This window comes from Notolepis coatsorum (genome assembly GCF_963971535.1).
Source record: "Notolepis coatsorum genome assembly, chromosome: 2".
Taxonomy (NCBI): domain Eukaryota; kingdom Metazoa; phylum Chordata; class Actinopteri; order Aulopiformes; family Paralepididae; genus Notolepis; species Notolepis coatsorum.
Genome location: NC_140166.1, coordinates 38,371,757 through 38,392,602, shown reverse-complemented (window position 1 = coordinate 38,392,602; position 20,846 = coordinate 38,371,757). Strand labels below are relative to the sequence as shown.

At 43.2% G+C, this 20,846-nt stretch overlaps 1 protein-coding gene across 1 annotated transcript; it reads right to left on the bottom strand.

Moving 5' to 3' along the window:
- Window positions 1–861: 861 nt before the first annotated feature.
- On the bottom strand, window positions 862–20,522 carry scarb2a (scavenger receptor class B, member 2a). Its single transcript, XM_084309093.1, has 13 exons — window positions 20,082–20,522; window positions 15,197–15,354; window positions 14,616–14,763; window positions 13,918–14,112; window positions 10,542–10,633; window positions 9,698–9,817; window positions 8,469–8,647; window positions 7,340–7,458; window positions 6,989–7,062; window positions 6,640–6,691; window positions 6,337–6,489; window positions 5,407–5,454; window positions 862–5,052 (listed from the first exon to the last, which is right to left on the bottom strand). Exons 1-13 carry the CDS (start codon window positions 20,202–20,204, stop codon window positions 4,921–4,923), a joined length of 1,593 nt encoding a protein of 530 aa, XP_084165219.1. The 5' UTR covers window positions 20,205–20,522; the 3' UTR covers window positions 862–4,920.
- Window positions 20,523–20,846: the final 324 nt, after the last annotated feature.

Sequence of the window (20,846 nt, the reverse complement as noted above, 5' to 3'; positions counted from 1 at the left end):
AAGAGTATCTACAAGTAAGCTAGCGACCACTGCTGTCCACGTTGTCCGCTGTCAACAATCAATATACATATATATAGTTCTGAAGTATAAACAAACTGCTGCTGTGCAGATATCAATAAAACAGCCAATTCTGAGTCAAACATGTTTGTTTTGCCGTTTGAGCTTTATCACCTCTGAAAAATAAAAGCAGATCCAGTCAATTTAGTTTGGGGAGTGGTTACCATGGTTACCTGCTGCCTTGCTGGAAGAAAGATTTAGAAAATGTTGTGACAAATTGACAGTTGGTCAAACTACACAAGTGAGAAATAGTTCCTTTACTGATAATAGAGGCCTTGCACAGAATGTTTGCGTATAGTTCTCCTTCTTCCAGTATGGCTGCCTGTAATCATTGGTAACCACTTTCAAGAGAAAACACCTCATTTCTGTGCAGTGGTAGAGTAGGTAAACACTGGAAGAACATTATATTACTATTCTACTGTGACTTGTTTACAAGATCCAGTAATAATACACCAAATTATGTTTTGTGGCTATATTTCTCATATATCATCAACACATAGCAACCACTGTCTCTTCCATTGCCACAAAATGACTAAGCTTAGGGAAAATCTATTTTTATGAAATACAAATAACACATAATATCCCAGGAGTAACTCCCAGGAGAGATGAACACTTTCAGCAAGGTACTCGATCAGCCGTGCACATAAGAACTCTCAACATGTGGATATTAAAATAGTCTTATCATAACACTAACCCAGAGATTTCCATTTCTGAAACTGGTAGCATGCATTTACAGTATATATTAGTATACTTTACTGTACCGGCAGACAATTCTACAAAAGACAGCAGAAACCACTTGAAAGACTTTGCATCTTATTGCAACTTTATTTTTTTTGCAAATACACTAGAAATGTTTACAAAAGCACTGTAGAAACATTTGTGCAGTGTAAATTATCAAAACTAAAAATGGATATTACTTTTTGAAATAATTTTGCACCTAACATGACATGGGGATTGTCATTTTCAGCAGCAAAAGAAATTAGTATCTCAGGAAATGTCCTTGTTAGTTGATGACTTTGTAATTTACAGTGTGTGTGTGTGTGGGGGGGGGGGGGGGGGGGTTGTTACATACAGTGTGACATAGCTTACATACTGAAGAGCAAATTAAGGAAATAAGGGTAGTAGTATGGCACTAGCATTCATCCCTGAAGGAGGGCTTCATTCATCTAAAGCTGGGCTCTTCTTGCCCACCTTGGCACCTAAGCAATCTCCATACTCGTGTCTACAAAGATAATCAGCCTTCCCCATTAATTACTCCAGTTTGACACAAAAAAAACAGTGCATTGGCTCCACAAAAATAGGTCTATACAATACATATACAATTTCTCACAATCATCCCCCAGAAATGGGATGAGTCTCAATCATCCAGTAATTCTCTTAATGATATTTTTAGGGCTGCTACACTTACAGTGGTGGGTTAGAATTACAAAATACTGTTCCATCTTTAGACTTTCTGTGACTTCTTTGAGAGATGGAAAATGAAATGAAAAAAAAACTGAAATGTGCTCCGACCCCGGTTGTACATTACAAAATGTCTAAAACTGTATAAATTGAAATGAAACCGGACCACAAAAAAACAAAACAAATTAGGAAAAACAAAATCTTATTTTACATAACACAGATACAAAATATTGTGTGGCTGATAACAAAACACAATCCACAAAATCTTATTTTACATAACTCTGTATTGCTCTGTCAATACATAATACTGAAATACTTTCTTTTGCCCATTAAGGGTTGTTCTTTTTGTGTAAATTCTCACATTGGCACAAAAACAACAATACCCATCATAATAGTTTCTGATATCACAACCAATTTCAAAACCTCAACCTTTAACTTTTTGCCTCGTTGAAAGAAGCACATGCACGCACACATACACACACACACACAAATACTGTTGCAAATACTGCACTTGGCGTCGTGGCATGTTCAATACGGTAGGCGTCGTCGTGGCTGTCGTCACCGAGGAGAGTCAACATGGCACGGGGACAGATCTATGTGGGTTATCTTTGGTCAAGCAGGAGGAGCCAATGGGCTTGAATGATTGGACTCAAAAAAGTCAGCACTCCAAGGATTAAGGTCTTTCAGATTCAAGTCAATAAGGATGGTTAACTATATAGTGTGATTATATAGGTTACAGCATTATAGGTCGCACAAGGCCATGATTGCTTGGATAGTGGTGGAAATAAGAGGCCTGTGAACTGGGTTCTCCTTATTGCAATCATTACCATAGAATTCAAACGGAATATTCCCATAATCCTTTGCCTGACAAGACGTCTTTGACACTAAACCTGAACGGTAACAAATGCTCCCACAGCTCTCCATCCTTTGTATCCTAATAGGACATCCAGTAAAATGGTCCAGTTAACTAAACCCAACCATTACTCAGAGGATCGAACAAAGACGGGGTGTCAACTCCACTCGGACAGCTACAACCTTTTTCTTTGCCACCAGGAAAAACTGATCAGACGGTAACGAAAATGTAGTTATTAAGTGTGATAACTTGGTATTACAAATTGTTGCTATCAATCGTTAACTGCTAATTCCAATACATGGCAGCAAGCTTTGGGCTTTGTATCCTGTGCTCAGGTTCTTACACATCAAGAGTAGACCCAAATCCCAAGAGTTGAGAAGATTGGAGATTGGTCTGTGAAGCATGTTATGGTTGATATCCATAGACAAACACAAGTCCATAGGTTATGGCAATTATTAGCAGCAATAACAACGACAAGAAGAAAAGAAAAGACACTTGTTCTGAGAAGCAAGTAACAAAAAGGCAAAGGGTCCATCAACAACATCACCCACTACAGTCAAATACTAAGCTGGGCAAACAATTGAAATATACACAAGGACCATTTGCATTGAAATGACCAGGGAGAGAAATGAAATGAGTAGAAAATAAAGCAGGGCACACATTTGGGAGAAAAGTGCAGGAATCGTTCAAGTTGACAGTATTATGGCCTCAATTCAGTTTCCACAGGCGACTGCCCAAGGCTTCTGACATGTGACGAGACACGGTGACCTGGACAGCAAGACCAAAACGCAAACTGCCAGCAGGACTGTAAGACAAAACAGTGATTCAAGTGCTGCGTTTGCCTGAATGCCTACAGCTCCTTGGGCAAACTGAATGACTCTGTTGGGCGTTGCATGCACAGCGACAGGTGGTGTGCAGGGCTTCCTGAACGATTGACCCATATCAAACCCCACCCTCTTCTCTCGATCCTCCCAAAAATCACCACTGCCGATTTCTCGTCTCGAGAGGGAAGCAACAGTTGCGATCGGAGGATCAAGAAAAAAAAAAGGGGCAGGGTTTGAGATGGGTCAATTCCACTTTTCAAAATTCACAGCGGCCGTATGGGTCTTACTTTCTTCTTTTACAGGACGATCGGTCGTCTCGATAGGAAAAACCTGGTAACCTTGTTTTTGAGGACTGGTTTCAGCAATCCAAATTGTGCTTTCTCTAAGTTGTAGTGTGGATGCACACAAGAGGTCTGATAAGTTATCAGAGTTCCAGTGCCTTCGGTACACCCAGGAGGACTACTTCTTGGATTTGGTCAGAGGTAGCCCGACATTTCCCCTTTACATATGTACAATAATGACAAACATTTCCAGCCCCCCCCCCCCCCCCCCCCCCATGTTAACATAAAGAACACTCTGGAAAGGTGTAAGGCAGAAAGTAGGCTCAAGTCTCCCTTGTAAGTTGTGTGTGTTGTTTTTTTTCTACAGTTTTGATACAAAGCTCATAGCGTATCTACTTCAGGCTATGGGTGGCACGCCTAACAAAGGCTATGGGTGGCACGCCTAACAATTCCATAGCTAGCTAATGCCTTTTAACCATAGAGGACTTTGAAAATGTAGTCAAAACCTCTACGTCTTTAGTGTTCTGGGAAATGGGTGAAGGGGAGAAAAGAAAATTATTGAATTCACTAGTATTACAGCAGTCCTACTACACTGTGCCTGCATCGAGAAAAATAGTTGCCCAGTCATTGTCCATCAAAACAGGACACTGAAGTATAAGATAAGCGCACACACACACTCTGCAATAGTGGGGTGCAGAGTGGCTTGTGTGTGTGCACCGATTCATCTTAGAAAAAGAAAAAGGCAAAAATGCTATAAATAGTTTGGCTCAGTCTATTTTCTCTTTTTTCATAGTTTATTTTTAACATTTTTTAAATTCTCTTTTTTTATATTTTTTTTTACAAAAAGGATATGGTAGGTACAGTTTTGTTAGCAAAACAATTTTTATACTTGAGCCAGCAAGCTCAGCATCGCGAGGGGGGGGGGGGGGGGGTACTTACCCTAAGGGTTCACTTTAAGGAGCATAGGCTGTTTTAGTTTTTTTTTATCTGTTGGCTTAGTTTAGAGGCGAACCTCACACAACACCGATTGTTGTTTCAGATAAAATACTACACGCCCCGTTGAAAGGCTGGCATCTGCTAAGAAGACGTTGGATCCACAAGCATCCGCCCGCACCTATACTGCAGATTCCCTCAGAAGAAATACTCCAAAAGAGAAAAAAGAAGAAGGCTTGCCCTGGCCTCGCACGCACCCAGAGTCCTTCATGGCCCCCCTGACGCCGGGGGCCAACCAGGGCGGACAGAAGGAAGAGAGACTCTAAGAGTTTGTCATGTTGCGTTACGCCAGGCGGTAGGGGTCAAGCTCAGCAGGTAGAGTAGAGCACAGTCATGAGAGGTCAGTGAGAGAGGAGCCGTGTCTTGGATTACAAAACACTTAACTTGGGGGGTCTGTGTCCCGCCCTGCCAACCAAAAAGTGAAACGGCTCGCTGCGAGTGGAAACCCCTCCTGCGTTGCTCCCTCAGCCCCCTTCCTGAGCCCCGAGTCCTCCAGGCAGCCCCCCGCCTATCAACACTTCTGCGCCTCCACTGGAGACATGGCGATGTAGGAGCCGTTCTTCATGGGCTGGGTGGTGTGAGAGTCCGAAGGCTCCTCCGGCTTGTCGCTGACCTGAGTGTAAGCCGTCTCGTCCTTCGCCGTCTGCTCAGGAAGAAGGGGGGTGGGGGAAGAGGATGTTAACGCGAACCATGGGACCCGCTGGAACACACATCCTTATACACTTGACACAGACAACACACTTAGATAAACATGTTTTGACTATGAATACAATGTTAAAATTAAATCACAGACTAAATATGGGTCATGGAATCGGTCGAGGCACACAGCCACCGACTTAATAACAAGGAAACCAAAACGTCACTATGGCGGTGAGAAATACAACAAAAACATTTTGTCCCACATGGATAATTAAAAGGTGATAAATTGATATCAAGCAGAGATGGATAACAAAATTAAAAAAGGAGAACAGCAAACAAGGCATAAATGAAGACTTACAGTAAAAGAATGAAAAGCTTCAGTAAAATCAATACGTTTTACTTCATTCTAAAAACAGAAAGGAAAAAAGGGGAGGGTTACCGAAAATGTTTAAATCAGAGCATGGTTACTACAACAGTGCTTTACATTTAAAATCAAGCATTACGTTTAACATTTCCTAATATATAATCAATCTAATAAATACAATATCCATCTAATAATGCAATCATATATATATATAATATAATAACCTATATGCCAAGTTCTTATCTAAGCAATATAAGCAATATTGCATACAAGTCTAAAAGTTGTATGGCAACTCTATCAGTACAGTTAATGACCTGAAGTATCTTAGTCTGTACAGAAAGTCAGATAGTTCACCGGGGGTCACATAGACCAACCTCGACAAACACAGATAAAGTGCTGAACACACACCCCCTGCACATTCTAGGAACTACTAGAGTACAATGAACTTTGGTACAGGAGGGGATCTATCCTAGCCTGTCAAAAGGGAACTGAGGTACTTCCTACAGACAACGGAAACCACATCGACTGTTAAAAAAAAATAAAAAAGTTCAGCAAGAACGTACATTTGATCCAGGATTGGAAAAATTAAAGAAAGAAAAAATAATGGCACATGCTGACTGTAGGGGGCAGGGGACATGCGTTGCGTTAGCCATCATGCAAGCAGCTTGGGGTTAGCCCTCACCAGTCCAGTCCAATTAATGCGGACCCATCACCCATGCAAGGACCCAGTCAAAACCCTCCTAAAACTAGGGCAATTATTGTGACTGAGCACAAACGTCTACCGTTAATTCAAACCATTTACATAGTGAATATGAGTGACTAGTGCATACTTGGGGAGGGTGGGGTTCTCAACCTTTTTAGCTATTGTTTTTGAGAGTCTCCCAGGGGTGAGTACAGGGGCGAGGGGGGGGGGGTGGGACTTACCTTCTTCTGGCGGTTTCGGCAGACCAGAACAACGAGCACCAACAGCAGGATGACACCCATACCCACAATGAGCAACGGGAAGTTAGACACCAGCTTTACAATCAGGAGCATAGTCCTCATCTGTGATGCTGAGTCATCGTCGATGGTGGCCGTCTGGGCAGGAGGGAGGGAGGGGGGAGGGGGTGCATTATTGAATTGCTGCTGCCTTTAAGATTTAGCTTACACATTATATTGCCTGACGGCACAGGCCAGACTGAATTTCTGTTTATTTCATGAAATACTGTATTGCAGAGAGATCCTCACCTCATTCACATACATGATGGGGAAAATAGTCTCATTGATAAATTTGGTATTGCTGAAAGCGAAAAGAGAGAAAGCGAGTCAGTGAGGTGGCAACCCATACAGAAAGGACAAATCTCAAAGATTCTGTATGGTCTAATTTGTTAAGTAAAGCATATGGCAGTGAATTCACATATTTACTTTTTTATCATTCTTACAAGGAATTTAGATAAGCCCTTAATCCAACATATCACCAGCATCATATCTGAAGGCAGAAACTATGGGTTTCTATAAAACTTTCTGAAGGCATAACTCCATGTATGAGGAACACAGTGGTGGAGAGACCAGTGATGTGTGTCAGAGTTCAACTTACGGGAAGCCATGGACTCTTTGCAGAATGATATTGAGCTGGGCTCTCTTGCAGGCACGGATGGGAACCCCCGTTGTCTGGAAACAAACAGACAGATTTCACAATCAGGACAGGGGAAAAAAGAAAACCCATGAATCATGTCCTTTCCATATTAGGCACGTAAGCAGACCGAAAGTTGTTTTTACTAAGCTTTCTCAAACCCCATAAATTCAAACAACTAGTAACAAGCTCTATTTGAGTTTGGAATAGCTGTTGTCACTTGGATGAGGCGAGAAGATGTAAACAGACCAGAGTACAGGGTGCATAACAACCCGACACATGCCTAATCAGATCATATCTAGACCGTCTCCTCACCGGCTGCAGGTCGAGGTAAGTCTCGTGATCCTCCTTGTTGGGGCTGAGGCCCTCCACTGCGTTTATGTATTTGGGGTCCGCCTGGTAGAAATGGGGGAAGGACACCACGATGGGAGCTCCTGTGGAGGGACGAGTGAGAAATCAAGGAGGGAGAAAACAATGTGAAACACAAAACATAAGCAACCCCTTCTCAGGTCAAACCCTGTGGGACGAAAAATAAGAGATCAAAGACAAACGTGCGAGAAGATAACGTGCAATAATCTCGCAATCGCAAGCAAGAGATATGGCAATACACATCCCTGCTTGGTGTATACAGACAGATAGCTCGGGAATGTACGGGTCGGGAGTAAAAGGGAGTGGTAGCGTGTGGTGAGGCAGCGCACAGGGCCCAAACCAGGGAGCCAAATTGACATCCAACAGGAGGTCAGGACGGTCCTCAATGTACCCAATAAATTAAATTAGCTAATATTTAGGCAATGGCTAACGAAAAGGAATTCAAAGCTATCCAAGGCTTATAATCACAGCTCTCATCCAAGTAGATTTAGCAGAGAGATCACTGGGACTCTGATAACAGAGTCAGGTATGGAGGGTGTATTCCTTCTACAGTCAAGGAGCTGCAAAAGCAAACACCCCCCCGCCCACACTGGGGATATAAACAATTAAAAAAAAAGAACAAAAAACACATGCCGTCAATTCAAGAGAATAAATCACGGGTTGACTGTGGTTTATTGTGAGTTAACTGTGGTTCATCTTAAGAGTAATGCATGGATTTTTATATCTTTATGACTGTGCAGACCATGTGCACAGATTGCCTTATCTCAGCACCTACATCCCCACTCGTCGACTGCTATAAAACACTTGAATGACTACCATCCATAGTTAATCATTGAACATCGAGTAAATATTGTATCGAGTAAATATCTGGCTTGTTCAAACACCAGGAATGTCCAATGAAAAGAAATGCCGCGACTAGTCCAAAAGGAAATTAAATAAAAGGATTGGGGGGCTAGGTTGTTGTGGGGTTGTAGTTTGGGCTCGGTGGGTAATGCGGGTCAGGTCAGGTCAGGTGCCATGGCAACCTACTAGGGGTCAAAGCGGGGCCACGCAAACGCGGCGGCATGCCTCGTACCTTCACGACAAACGCTGACTTTTAGCACGCCAGTGCCGAGGCAGTCTCCGGCCGGCACGCAGAAGCCCTCGTTGGTGGGGTTCTCTGTGGGGCTCATCAGCACGTCCGCGGGGGGGGCGAAGCGGTAGGCCTGGATGCCCTTGACTTCCACATCCTTCACGTAGGCTAGATGGATAGACCTGCAGAGGAGCACGTGAGAGACGCATAAGCAACACCTAACCCACAACAGGGGGGGGGGGGGGGGGGGGGGACGACACTAAAACGTAAAAGGAGACTCCTTTTCCTAGCTTGTGTGTGTGAACAAAAAAGGAGTCACCGTTGCTTATTTGCAGTTTTACAGTTTTCTTCCTGTGCCAGAACATTTATGGCGATTTGGAAGACGGGACGCTGAAGACTATTATCCTTAAAGAAGAGGTTCTCTACATTTTGATCACGAGTTCACAAATCTAAGGTACAGTCTATTTATTTTATCTCCCAACGGTTCCCAAACGTGCCTACTGCCCCCACCCTCTGGAACGCCCTTCCCAACCATATCAGTCATGGAGACACCCTCCAATCATTTAAAAAAGCCCTCAAAACCCACCTTTTTACCCTTGCTTTCAACCCTTGAACTCCTTCCTCACCTTTTTTTTTTATATAAATTTTTATTTATTTTCTCTACTAAAACTGTATTGTAATGTTTGTTTTGTAAAGTGTCTTTGAGCATTATGAAAAGCGCTATATAAATCTGATGTATTATTATTACTTCAAGGAATAAACATGCATCCAACATAACCAGAGACTCTTCAAAATGTAGAGTTTTTAAGAAACCTAGGGGACGGTGAGACGAAAACAGGGACTTCCTTTTTTGTGTGTCTGTATCCTTCTTCCAAGCAATCTATCATGACTCCACAATACGTAGGAGTTTACCTCGTTGATTACTTCTGGGGAGAGTACTGCCCTTGCGCAAGGTTCCATTCCATTACGAGCAGTAACTGTCCGAACACTCAGAACGTTCCGAGTCAGAAATACCCTCCTGACCAACCAGTATGGGTTTGAGGTCATCATCAGTCAACTGACGACACACACACAGTCTCACTGGCATAGTCTACATATGACTCAGCTTGTTGTTCCTTAGCAATGTCCTTACCCATAATGCTCTGGCCCTGGCTACTTTAGTATTGTAAACAAATGTATAACCTCATGCCAAGAGTAGTGAAAGGGAGATGAGCCATGCCGGGACTACCAACCTGCAGAGGTCAGCCGCGAAGATGTAGAGCAGCTCATTCCTGGACAGCAGAGGATGGAAGACCGCCCCGTCTGTTCCGTTGATCATGTTGCTCTGATTGGATGACCACCATGTCATCTTACTGTTGATTGGTGTCAAAGAGGATGATGGATTAAAACCTGCTGTAGTAGTCTTTAGTATTCAATGTAGTGACTATCAAATTTGTGCCGACCATTACATTTTTTATAAAAGCCGCGGAGAGCAGGTGCGTCGCAGAGAAACCACTCAGGACAAAGACTAATACTTGTTTATTGAAAGGCAAACGTTTGGATCACAAAGGATCTTCTTCAGGTCCTGAAAAAGATGCTTTGTGGTGGAAATGTCGTCATTCAATAAGCGAAAAAGATCATTTGTGATCAAAACGTTGTCGTTCAATAAACACATTCCAAGCCGCAAGCTTTAAGACAAGTGACAGTTGGGGTATTCAAACATTCGTTTTTGCAAGCCCTCATCTCCCCAATGCCAGAGGGCAAAGAGCTTTTAGTCTCGGCCTTTGAATACTTTGACTTGGCCGGATTCCAATACAATCGTGGAAATGATTAACACCGAAATGTCAAGGAATGAAAAGCGGCACGCTGCCGGCAGGAGAAATATTTCCCAGATAGCCTTCAATTCCAATGTTAAATAAAGAGGAGGAAGAAAATGACAGTTTTCATCCGACACTGATTGATAGGACACTTTTTTTTTACCCAGTTACCCAGTCCGTCTATGACGGATAACACGGGGGTGGGGCTTATTTCCACTGAGAGTATTTCCACTGGGCGTTATGAACAAATGAAAACGAGGGGTTCAAGTGGCTTCCTCACCTCAGGCCGTTCCACGTGTCAATCTTGCCGAAGTCCATGTAGTCCTGCTCTCCCGTGTGAAACACAAACTCTCCTTCGTGTGTTCCGTTTTTCTGTGAAAAAAAAACAAGAGACGTGTTAGGTTCAGTCAGACTGTTGTAGCCATCAAGACGTATAGATAGACATAACAGAAAAGCACCAGAAAGTGACATCTTTTAGTAGAAGGATACACTACTGTGTGAAGAAGGGCTGGTTACGTCTATTGACAACACAGGAACTGGAGGCTGTGACTTAAGATTCAGCCATTGTATTCCTCGTCACTATGCCCTCTCTACACTTTTACATAATGAGACTGTGGAAGACAGTGCAGTAGACAAAACAACACAACTAAAGAAAAGAAAGCACAAACTGCCATTTTATGGTGTCCTTTCATACAGGACGGTCTACATGAGTGCATGCTTACCAACTGTCAGTCTGCAACACTACTATCACCCCCTTGAATGGCCCTTCTAAGGTGTCTCGCCTCCACACTGCCTGTGGTGCATTTTTTCCCCTATTGTTAGGTTTTAGTGAGTTTTTCCTTACCTTCGCATGGGATATGTCTGGGCGTGTTTGCATTCATTCATTTATTTTGCTTTTATTTTAAATTTGTTGGACCTTATGGTGTTCTTGTTTTGTTCTTGACTTATTGTTATGTTTCTTCTTGACTTGTTTAAAGAAGACGTGTCCGGCCCACGTGTTGTCGGGCCTTACAAATAAATTTGATTTGATTTACATAAAGAAGTAAGCATTTTCCATCAGCATTAATTCCAACCTCACTTCCTTGTGGTGACAACATTTTACATTTAGTTAACTGAATTAAAAAAAACTATTAAAACTATACAGAAAATGTCTTCAGTTTTAGGCCATGGTTAGACTAGTGTATTCCTGGCGTTTTTTTATACGTTTTTGAATACGTTTCATGTCCCTATTACACAGAAATGCGTTTTTTGGCGTTTTTTTTTGGATACGGCTGAAACGCTAAATTGTGTTTGCGTTTGAGAAACGCAAAAAAACGCGCAGACAACAGCGTGTAGTCTGCACGGAGCCGTTGTTGCGAAAACGCCCATGCGCAGTAGATACCATCTGCGTGCCCTTCCGGTGACAACAGTGTGTGTGTGTGTGTGTGTGTTTGGGACATAGCTCCGTGTCCCAAATAGCTTCAGCTACCATGTGTTGTCAAGTTATTGTTATAAGGACCCCAGTCCAAGCTACAACAGTCTGCATTCCCTTAACAATTGTTTGTATTGAATTGTACCCATATGCAATATATTAAATAAAGTTTACATCCATTCATTCTGCTAGCATTACCGATTGCATGAGCAGCTGGCTAACGTGAGCTATCAGGATTCAGACCCTGTTAGCTCAGAGCTCCTCTTTCAACTTAACAAGCATTAAACAAAATGGCCCAGTCATCTATTCACCTTTGTCTAATACACACAGCGTTGTCTCTAATGTTATCTAACTATTGATAGCTCGCGATATCAATCATCAGTTTGGTGCTGGCTAAGTAGCGTGAGCTAACGTTAGCTTCTAGCCACAATGCTATATTGTTATAATGGCATACTCCATTGACGTTAGCATGCAGCTAACAATGCTACCGATCTTTTTTTAGACTAAACTATCCACTCTTGGTGGTCACTTGTGTTGATGTTAGTTTTGTTTCATCAACAAATGACAGGTAGAACACACAGTGAATGTATCCGTTTTGTTTATTGCACTTTTATTAGGCTTTGCTGAAAAAGAATTGCTGCATTGGGTAACTAGGCAAAAGATGGTGGCCGCCTTGTTGACATTTGCTTTGCAGGCACATTCAAGTTCTGATTGGTTGAAATTGCCTTCATGTTTACCACCTACTGCTTTGGCAGTGTACTACATCAGTGTGCTCGGGTGACAAAAACGAAGAAAAAAAACTAAAGTGTGACTCGAGGCGCACGACGTCGCGGCGAAACGCATATGACGACGATACGAAAATGAAACGAAAGGTGTAACCGCACCCTTTTGTCAAATGTGTCAACACAGCAAGCATGAGATGGCATTTGGTGCATAATGTCCACATGACTGAGTCAACTGCCTTCACAAAGTGATTTGTTTGTATTACACAATACCTTCTGAACTTCTCAATCTTTTCCCTGACAAATAAATAGCCCCCATATTATAAAATGACACAATTAAAACCCTGAAATAAAAATGTAACTACAACAAAAATGTTAAACAATAAAAACTAAACCCACGCCGGAACTGAAAATTTAACTTAATTAAAAAGATATATACAAAACTATTAATAACCCTGCAAAACACACACCACTTAATTTTCATTAATTCACCTCGAGCTACCAACAACTATTTTTTTTATCTACTTTTTCTCCCCATTTCTTTTTTCTCCCTTCCCCAATTTCGTATTATCCAATTCTACCCTCCCCTGTCTCGAACGTTGTTAGGCCATGCCTCCCACAGGCCAGCTGCAATGTGGACGAAGCCTTGCATCACGTGTCCCCTCCGGTACTCGAGGAGGCAGCCGTCGCATCTTTTCACCTGCACAGCGCGATCTCTCAGCGGCGAGGGTCTGCGTGGGAGGGACACGCCGCCCCCGTCGCTTCCCGATTCTGCTGCGCAGGGCCGCAGGCGCACCAACCGACCTGTAGGAGTCGCTGTCCACAACGTCCGATCCCCACCCACCAGCTTCCCACCCCCTAATACTGCCAATTGTATTAGTATGAACGACCAGCCAAGCTGGTAGCAACGCCGAGAGCTGGAACCCAGCATATCCTGTGTTGGTGGAGAGCGCCTTGCCCACTGCGCCACCTAGCCGCCCATAGCTACCAACAACTCTTAAAGGAGTCCTCTTTCAGTCTTTAAGCAAAGGTTACGGCTAGGGATGTTCGATATTGTTTTTTTTACCGATACCGATATTGTCCAACTCTTAATTTCCGATACCGATATCAACCGATACAGATATATGCAGGGTTCCCCCCCCCCCCCCCCCCCCCCAAAAACGGAATAATTTCAGGTAACTAACATCTTGTTGTGGAATTAACACAACATTATGCATACTTTTGACAATAAATAAAATCATAATTTGTTCTTACTTGCTTGCCTGGGTAAATAAAGGTTAAATATGTAAAAATAAAGATTTTTTTCTTTTTTGAAAACAGATACTGATCATTTTCGATATCACATTTTAATGCCAATATCGGCCGATAATATCGGTAGGCCGATAATATCGGACATCCCTAGTTACGGCTCATAGAATGTAATGTCACTTTCTTGTTTCCATGGAGATAGTCCGCAACACTAAGGAGTAAGGACTGTTCCCCTTTCCCTCACAAATTAAGGTGTAAACCAAACTGATGCTCACCTTCCACATTAGGCCAAAGTGGTCATCCACCTCGGGCCTCATGGCGTGGATGCGAGAGAGGAGGGGGTCCTTGAAGCCCCACAGCACTTCGTGGACGGTGCGCTCCATGAAGATGTTCAGACCCATGCTGTTCATCCACATGGAGATCAAGGTACGCAGGATGAACGGGTACATGTTCAACTCATTCATTACCGCCTGAGAGGGGGAGGGAGAGGGAGAGAGTTAAGAGAAGGGGAAATGAGGCAAGAGAGAAACAAATGAGGAGGAGAAAGAGGTGAGAAAGAAAGCAAATTACTAAAAACATTATGCCGTTAGGTGGAACACATGATGGGTAAATACTGGTGTATGTTGGCCACTTGGTTTTTGTTAACGTTGGCCACTCCAGCTCTTCGTCTCTCTTGGATTCGGCCTGCCAGTGTTTGTTTGGGATAAAGTAAACCACTTTTGTACGTACACGATCAGAATGTCATAATAAAACCTCAAGAAAAATGGGAGGGTCTTATTGAACTAAACGGTGTGGAGAACACCGAAGAAACGTCCCAGCTGTTGCAACGTGGCTGCCAATAATAAAGGGAAGTTGATGGCCACAGAAAACACTTGTTTCTAGAAGGACTCTTCGCTCATGACTTGATATGACGAGACTCGAGAGACTGCCGTTCATATTAAACACACTAGAATACACAGACATAATCTCTTACCACAACTGGGATGTTGACTGTCCTGACGACGTCCACCTCTGGGTTGCCTGCCGACTTCCCAGGGACAAAGACGAAGCTCTTGGGGTTCAGGGCGAATACCTTGGTCCCGTTTTCTAGGAAAGTCACATTTTCCCTGGGTCTGTATTCCCTGTTGTGTGCAGGAAGGAAAGAAGTGGGATGTAAGGCTCGGTCAATGAGTACAGGTGTTGTTGTTTTTGATTTCACACAGTCTGACATGGTGGATTAACAAGGAATCCTCATGATCGCCTCTTTCATCTGCTGCCGACCAAAAAAACTCACGGTCATAGATTTCAATCTCAATTGACCATATTCACACACGGCAGCCATTTTGCTCTCATGTCATGCTCAGTTTGGGATTTTTTTCATCACATGGGAACAGGGTGGAAAGAAATCCCAACCTGAGCATAACATAAGAGCAAAATGGCTGCCGTGTGTGAATATGGTCAGTGTGGACTTGAGATCAGACCTACCTGTAAGTATGGGGCCTGAACAGAACCTACCTGTAAGTATGGGGCCTGATCAGAACCTACCTCTAAGTAAGGGGCCTGAACAGAACCTACCTGTAAGTATAGGGCCCGATCTGTTTGACCTTGGCCTTGCCGCCAGCCAAAAACACCTCTGGGTTTGTCACGTTGAAGAAATAATACTCCATGTAAACGGGCGGCGGCGGATTCTTCCACCCCTCAAACACTTGGCTCTTCTCCGTCAAAGTAATTTCCTGCAGCAATTAAAAAAGAGAAGGAAATAAACCGTGAGTCAGGAGGACCACAGACGGGCGGCCAAAACAAAAAACAAAATTGTTTGTGAGACTTATTTTAGTCAGGGGGACAGAAAGCAATGGCATAGGGCCATGGAGATCCTGTTTCCTCCACATCGACCTATGAAATAAACAAATTATATTTCAATTAATTTATAAATAAATGAATTAATTAGATATGTAAACAAATAAGCGACACAAGAATTTACTTTAGGCTAGGCACAATCAAACTCCTCCACTTCGTGTCGATTCACACCGAGAGAGAGAAAGCAAACGTGGCGATTACTGTAAGCAATTACTGTAAGGTCCTGCTGCCAGCCCAGCGTGCCACAACCCCAGGGTAAAGAGACCTTCACAGGTGAAGAACTGGCAGGGCAAGCAAAAAGCCCCAACATAAACTGCATTGAAAGAACATGACCTCAGCTAGCCTGAGTGAGTGTCTAGCTACTGTAAGCCAATCAGCACACACACACAAAAACTATTGCAGCGTTTCAGACTCCAAAAATCAACATGACCCGACAGCTCTATAGCATTAGACGTGAAAATACATGAAAGATGTCAAAGGTGTTCGAGCCTGGCCCTAATAGCCTCTAAAACGCAAGTGACTCATGGCTTATTGTGTTCCATGCCTTTGATGCCCAAGAAACACCTGATTGGTGGTAGAGAGAGCATGTGTGTATATAATATACAATCATTTAGATATCTAACCCCGACTTTTCAAACAAAAAAGGCACTGCAACATGTCTGTACTGGAAAGCATTAACGACAAATTCAACTGTGATAGAAAACAGCCCCGACAACATTCTCTTTGAATGTAGCATGAAAAAGGTGTTGCAATATACATGTCCAGGTCTAGAGCTGCTAGGTTTGGTTGGTTGTTTGTTGAACCATGGTGGTAATAGGAGCGCAGCCTCTTTAACAAAACAAACACTACAAACTTAACATTAATCAGGGTATTTTTAACTTTGAGTGACAAATGTCTCACTTATGTCTTTTGTGAGCACTTCCAGGAGACTTCTGTCCCACGAGTAAAGTAAGGTACACTTGAGAAAGGGGGCCAGTCACTCTCGTCAAGAGGTCCTACTGGCACTTGGCGGACGGGGGAGGATGCAGCTTTAGGTGTGGCTCGCAAGAATGCAAAACCAATGTCTCCCGTTTAATCTGTAGCTTCTTTAGATGCAAACTTTATGGTCATGTAATTATACAAAAGTGTAAATGCTTAGTTCTCATAGCACCCTCTCCCCGTCACTCTCGTCTCAAAACATACTAGAAAGTCTGAGGGGAGGGACGTTAATTCTCCTCCAATGCCCTTGGAGAAAAAGAAGAGGTGATATGACGTAAGGAACTGCAGAGTACAGACTTGTTATTAAACTGAGACACTGAAGTGATGGGGACACAGGCTAAAGGGAAGTGGGCGGCGAAGACATGTTGTGGTGCTCAGCGCACCAATGAGCTTCTGATCCGTTCCTTTTTAAAAGGTCTTGCATTTCAACATCATGTCAGATTCACGCTCCTCTGAAGCCTCACGGCAACATATCAGACTCAGCTTCTTCCCCCAGGCCATCAGAACACTGATCTCTCCACACACAAGCACACTACAGGTCACTTTAAAAATATATATATATTAAAGGTCACTTTAAAAAACACAACTATGTTTTTGTATAGTACAGTTATATATAGTATAACTGTATATAGTATATAGGACTCATTACCTTTCATTCGCAAGTTTAGCATTGTATTTTATCTTAGTCTATTTAGTCTTATCATGTCTATTTTATTCCATTATTATTTGTATTCTTCGCACAATCAAGGCGGGCATGGCCACCTTCATTTCACTACATGTCTCGTGTATGTGACAGATAAATCTCTTGAATCAGCTAAAGCCTTCAAGAACATGATTACCGGTAGATCACAAGATAACTGAGCCCTTTCAACTCTTTTAAACATGCGATAGGAAGCAGCTCATGGGCACAAGAGGAACAGAGTAGTCAAACACTCTGAGTCATGATAATCCTGCATCTTACGAGAAACTCAAGAGAGACCGTGTAATGCATGTGACTATGATCAGGAGTCCGCATATGACAGAAATCTTTTGACAGAAAGAGGACACCAAACAAGCACATTCGTTGCCCAAAACTGACCAGTGTTTCTTCTTTTTGTTTCGTGATGACCCTCTGTAAACAGACACCGGTCACGAGTAACTCACTCTCTGCAACGTCGTGCCATCCGACGCCTGGGCACAGCTCGGAAGAGTTCTGAATGTTTACCAACCTTGAAAAGAGAAGGTCTTTTTCTAAGGCCTTCCGCCTAGAAATGTTTAAAACCTTGATCTTGGCGTAGACAAGTGAGGGACGAGAGCAGAATCCATGTTTTTGTTTGCCGGGGTGGAATGGATAGGTCATGGCGACTGGCAAGGCCTTAACCACAACGTCATTTATTTTAGTTGGTTAACCGTTGTATCAGCAGCAGTCACTACGAAATTGTAGGAATGACGATGGACACTTGGACAGGACACATTTTAGCTCAAGGAGGTACTTTCTTGTCTGAAGACAAGACAAACTGCATGTAGCCTATGCTTAAAAGTTAGGCTACAGTTTTGAGTGAAAGATAACATGCCACAGTGAGTATTTATCGATTTAGTATTTTTATTATATATATCTTTTTATTTTATGTTTTTTTGGCTCCATCCGTCAAACCACCTTGAAAAGGTCAGCTCTCCAAAACGGAGTTCCAAGGAGCAGAATGAACTTCGAGGAACTACATGAATGCTCTCCAGGCTAAAATCCTGCCCCGAGGCCAAGAACTCCACAAAATTCCTTGCATGCTTTAAGCACTCCTCCTCTCCACGCCCAGTTACAGAACCATTTCAGTGTCCATGGAGACTAGCGGTTCTCAACCCGTTGTTTCATGTCAAGGACCCCCCACATTGATGCACATTAGGCTGTGGACCCCCAGTTGATTAGATTTAGTCCCATCTAGAAGATATTTGTTGTTAGGATATTTTATTCATAGGCTTATTTTTATTCTTATTCGTGACTTGTTTTGTCTACCTAAATGTTTACCGTTCGTTTACTGTGAGCGATTTGTAGTGCCAAATTTCCCTCGGGATGAATAAAGTATTTCTATTCTATTCTAAGTACAGAATTCCATAACCGAATATAGTACTGCATCAACATCTCCGTCTCGAGTACCGTATACACCTATAGGTGGGGAGGCAACATTGGAGAGAGTGAAACCTATTATTAGAGTGGTCACTAGTCTCTTGACATCTTAATTGGGCTGACTTCTAGTGAATCCAATAGTGGCATTAAACTATTCCCCTTTCTGGGGACACCGTGGGGGTCCTAAGTTGTCCTAAAACTTGGCTACATCACCATCAGACACATCCATATAACATGAGTGGGGTTCCTGGGGTAAATTGAGCAAGTCCTGTACTGCCCATTTCAGATTAGGCTTTTCAACAGGGAATGCAGGGTGGAAGAGGATTAGCGCCACTGTCATTTTCTGTAATCATCACAGCACACATCAAATTCTGGCCCCCTTTGTTGAACTCGGAAATGTTTTAAATGTTCTCAGCAGGGCCGCTGCCATGATTCAGAATGAGAATAATGAGACCAAGACCTAGCCAGAGAGAAACTGTCACTGTCGGTAAAGGCAGCCGTTTAATGTGTCCACCACCGCTACTTAGTTGGAAACATCTCGGTTGAGCTCATCACAGCAGTTTTATTCAAGTGGGGACTTGTTTTAGAGACCATACGGGAATATTATGTGCAGATATTTTCAATAACACATAGTAATCATGGTTAGTAATACGAGTATGAGGAGTAATGTCAACTATTTAAAAAAAGGGACAGACAGGGATTCCCTTCACAGTCCAAGTCTGACTCCCTTCCCCCACCACTCCAGGGCACACCTCCCCCCTGCCATTCCTGCCGCTCTGGCTGAGATCCCTTACTACTACCAACTCTATATATATATCAGCCACGAGGAAGGTTGATCCAACGTCACATCCCAATTCTGTCATCATCAACCATGCCAGGAGACTTGTTGGGAGAGGTTAACAAAACATCAGTTTGGAAGAAATGACATGTCTTGTTACAGTTCCCACTACTTAATAAAGCCAGCTGAGCTTATACCTTGCACCTTGCAGTAGCCCCATGGACTCGTGATTGTTTGTTGGGGCTAACCTAGTCGAGGAGGACCTACTGTAGGGTTGTTTATTTTTGGTGAAAAAGAACAGTGAATATAGGGCGATGCATGGAACACCCCTCCTCGCTGTGACCATTATAACCTACCCGGTGTTGAAAGGCACACACGACGAGCACTGACAGAGCCTTGCGAAATAGGCATGAAGGCCATTAGTTCGTTCTACAAAAATGGACAAGACTGTGTGAATAGTAGCCTACAATACTGAATGCAGCAAAAAATACTTAGCGACCTTGTAGCCATGCGTGTTGATGATGTAGCACTGAATGATAAATGCTGGATGCGCATAAAATTGACACTGCAGATGCGGAGAATCTCACACAGTGCTGTAACATTTAAAAGCCATTTAGTGACACAGTCAGATAGAGAAAGTGTGAGTCACTTTCTTACACACACTGTGAAAACACGAGGGTGGCGGCACCACTGTGAGAGAAGAATGCTATCATATTATAAGAATAAAAACAAAGTCGCAACAAACTCACCTTTTTTAACCGGTTGTTAATCATTGTTTGGAAGACTTGCGCCACGACCAAGGCGATGCCCACGATCAGGAGGTGAGCGCACACAATCCCGGTGGCGTAAATGGCACAGGATCTCCTCGTCATGGTGGCGGTGATGATGACAGTGGCTTTCCGATCAGCCTAATAACAACAACTTTAGATCACTTCAAGAAATACCTCAAACTATAACGGTAACTATAACGGGTCTGTCAGTCCCGAGCAGCTAACAATGCTGTTGCTATAGCGGTCCTCTCTCTTCACCCTCTGCTGGAACGGGAACCGGTCGCGCTGTAGTGGCTGAAGAAGTCGAAAGTCCGCCGCCTTTCATGTGGAAGAGAATAAAAATAATGGCACTTCTTTGAAGCGATTTCATAGATGTCGCTTGTTCTTTTGTTCCAGTAAAAAAAAAAAAGCCGGTACTAAAACGGGGAAACGACTGAGGGGTTGAGAAGCAGCGGAGAACTAGCGGCTCTCAGCAGCGGGTGAGGAAGATCTGTCCACTCCCTCCTCCTCCTCCACGCCGGGTAATATAACGCGCGACGCGCAAACAGCGTCGGTTCTGGGAGCTGCGCGGTGCAGGGTGTAGTGTGGCCCGAGCAAGGTCACTTCAGCTTCAAGGCACAGTACACAAGTACAACGTAAACAAGAAATCACGGATTGGCCCCCAGTTGTCTGTTTACTTATTATTATTATTTATTTTTTATTTTTTTTACATTAAATCAGAAAATAATTTGGTAATTGGAATTC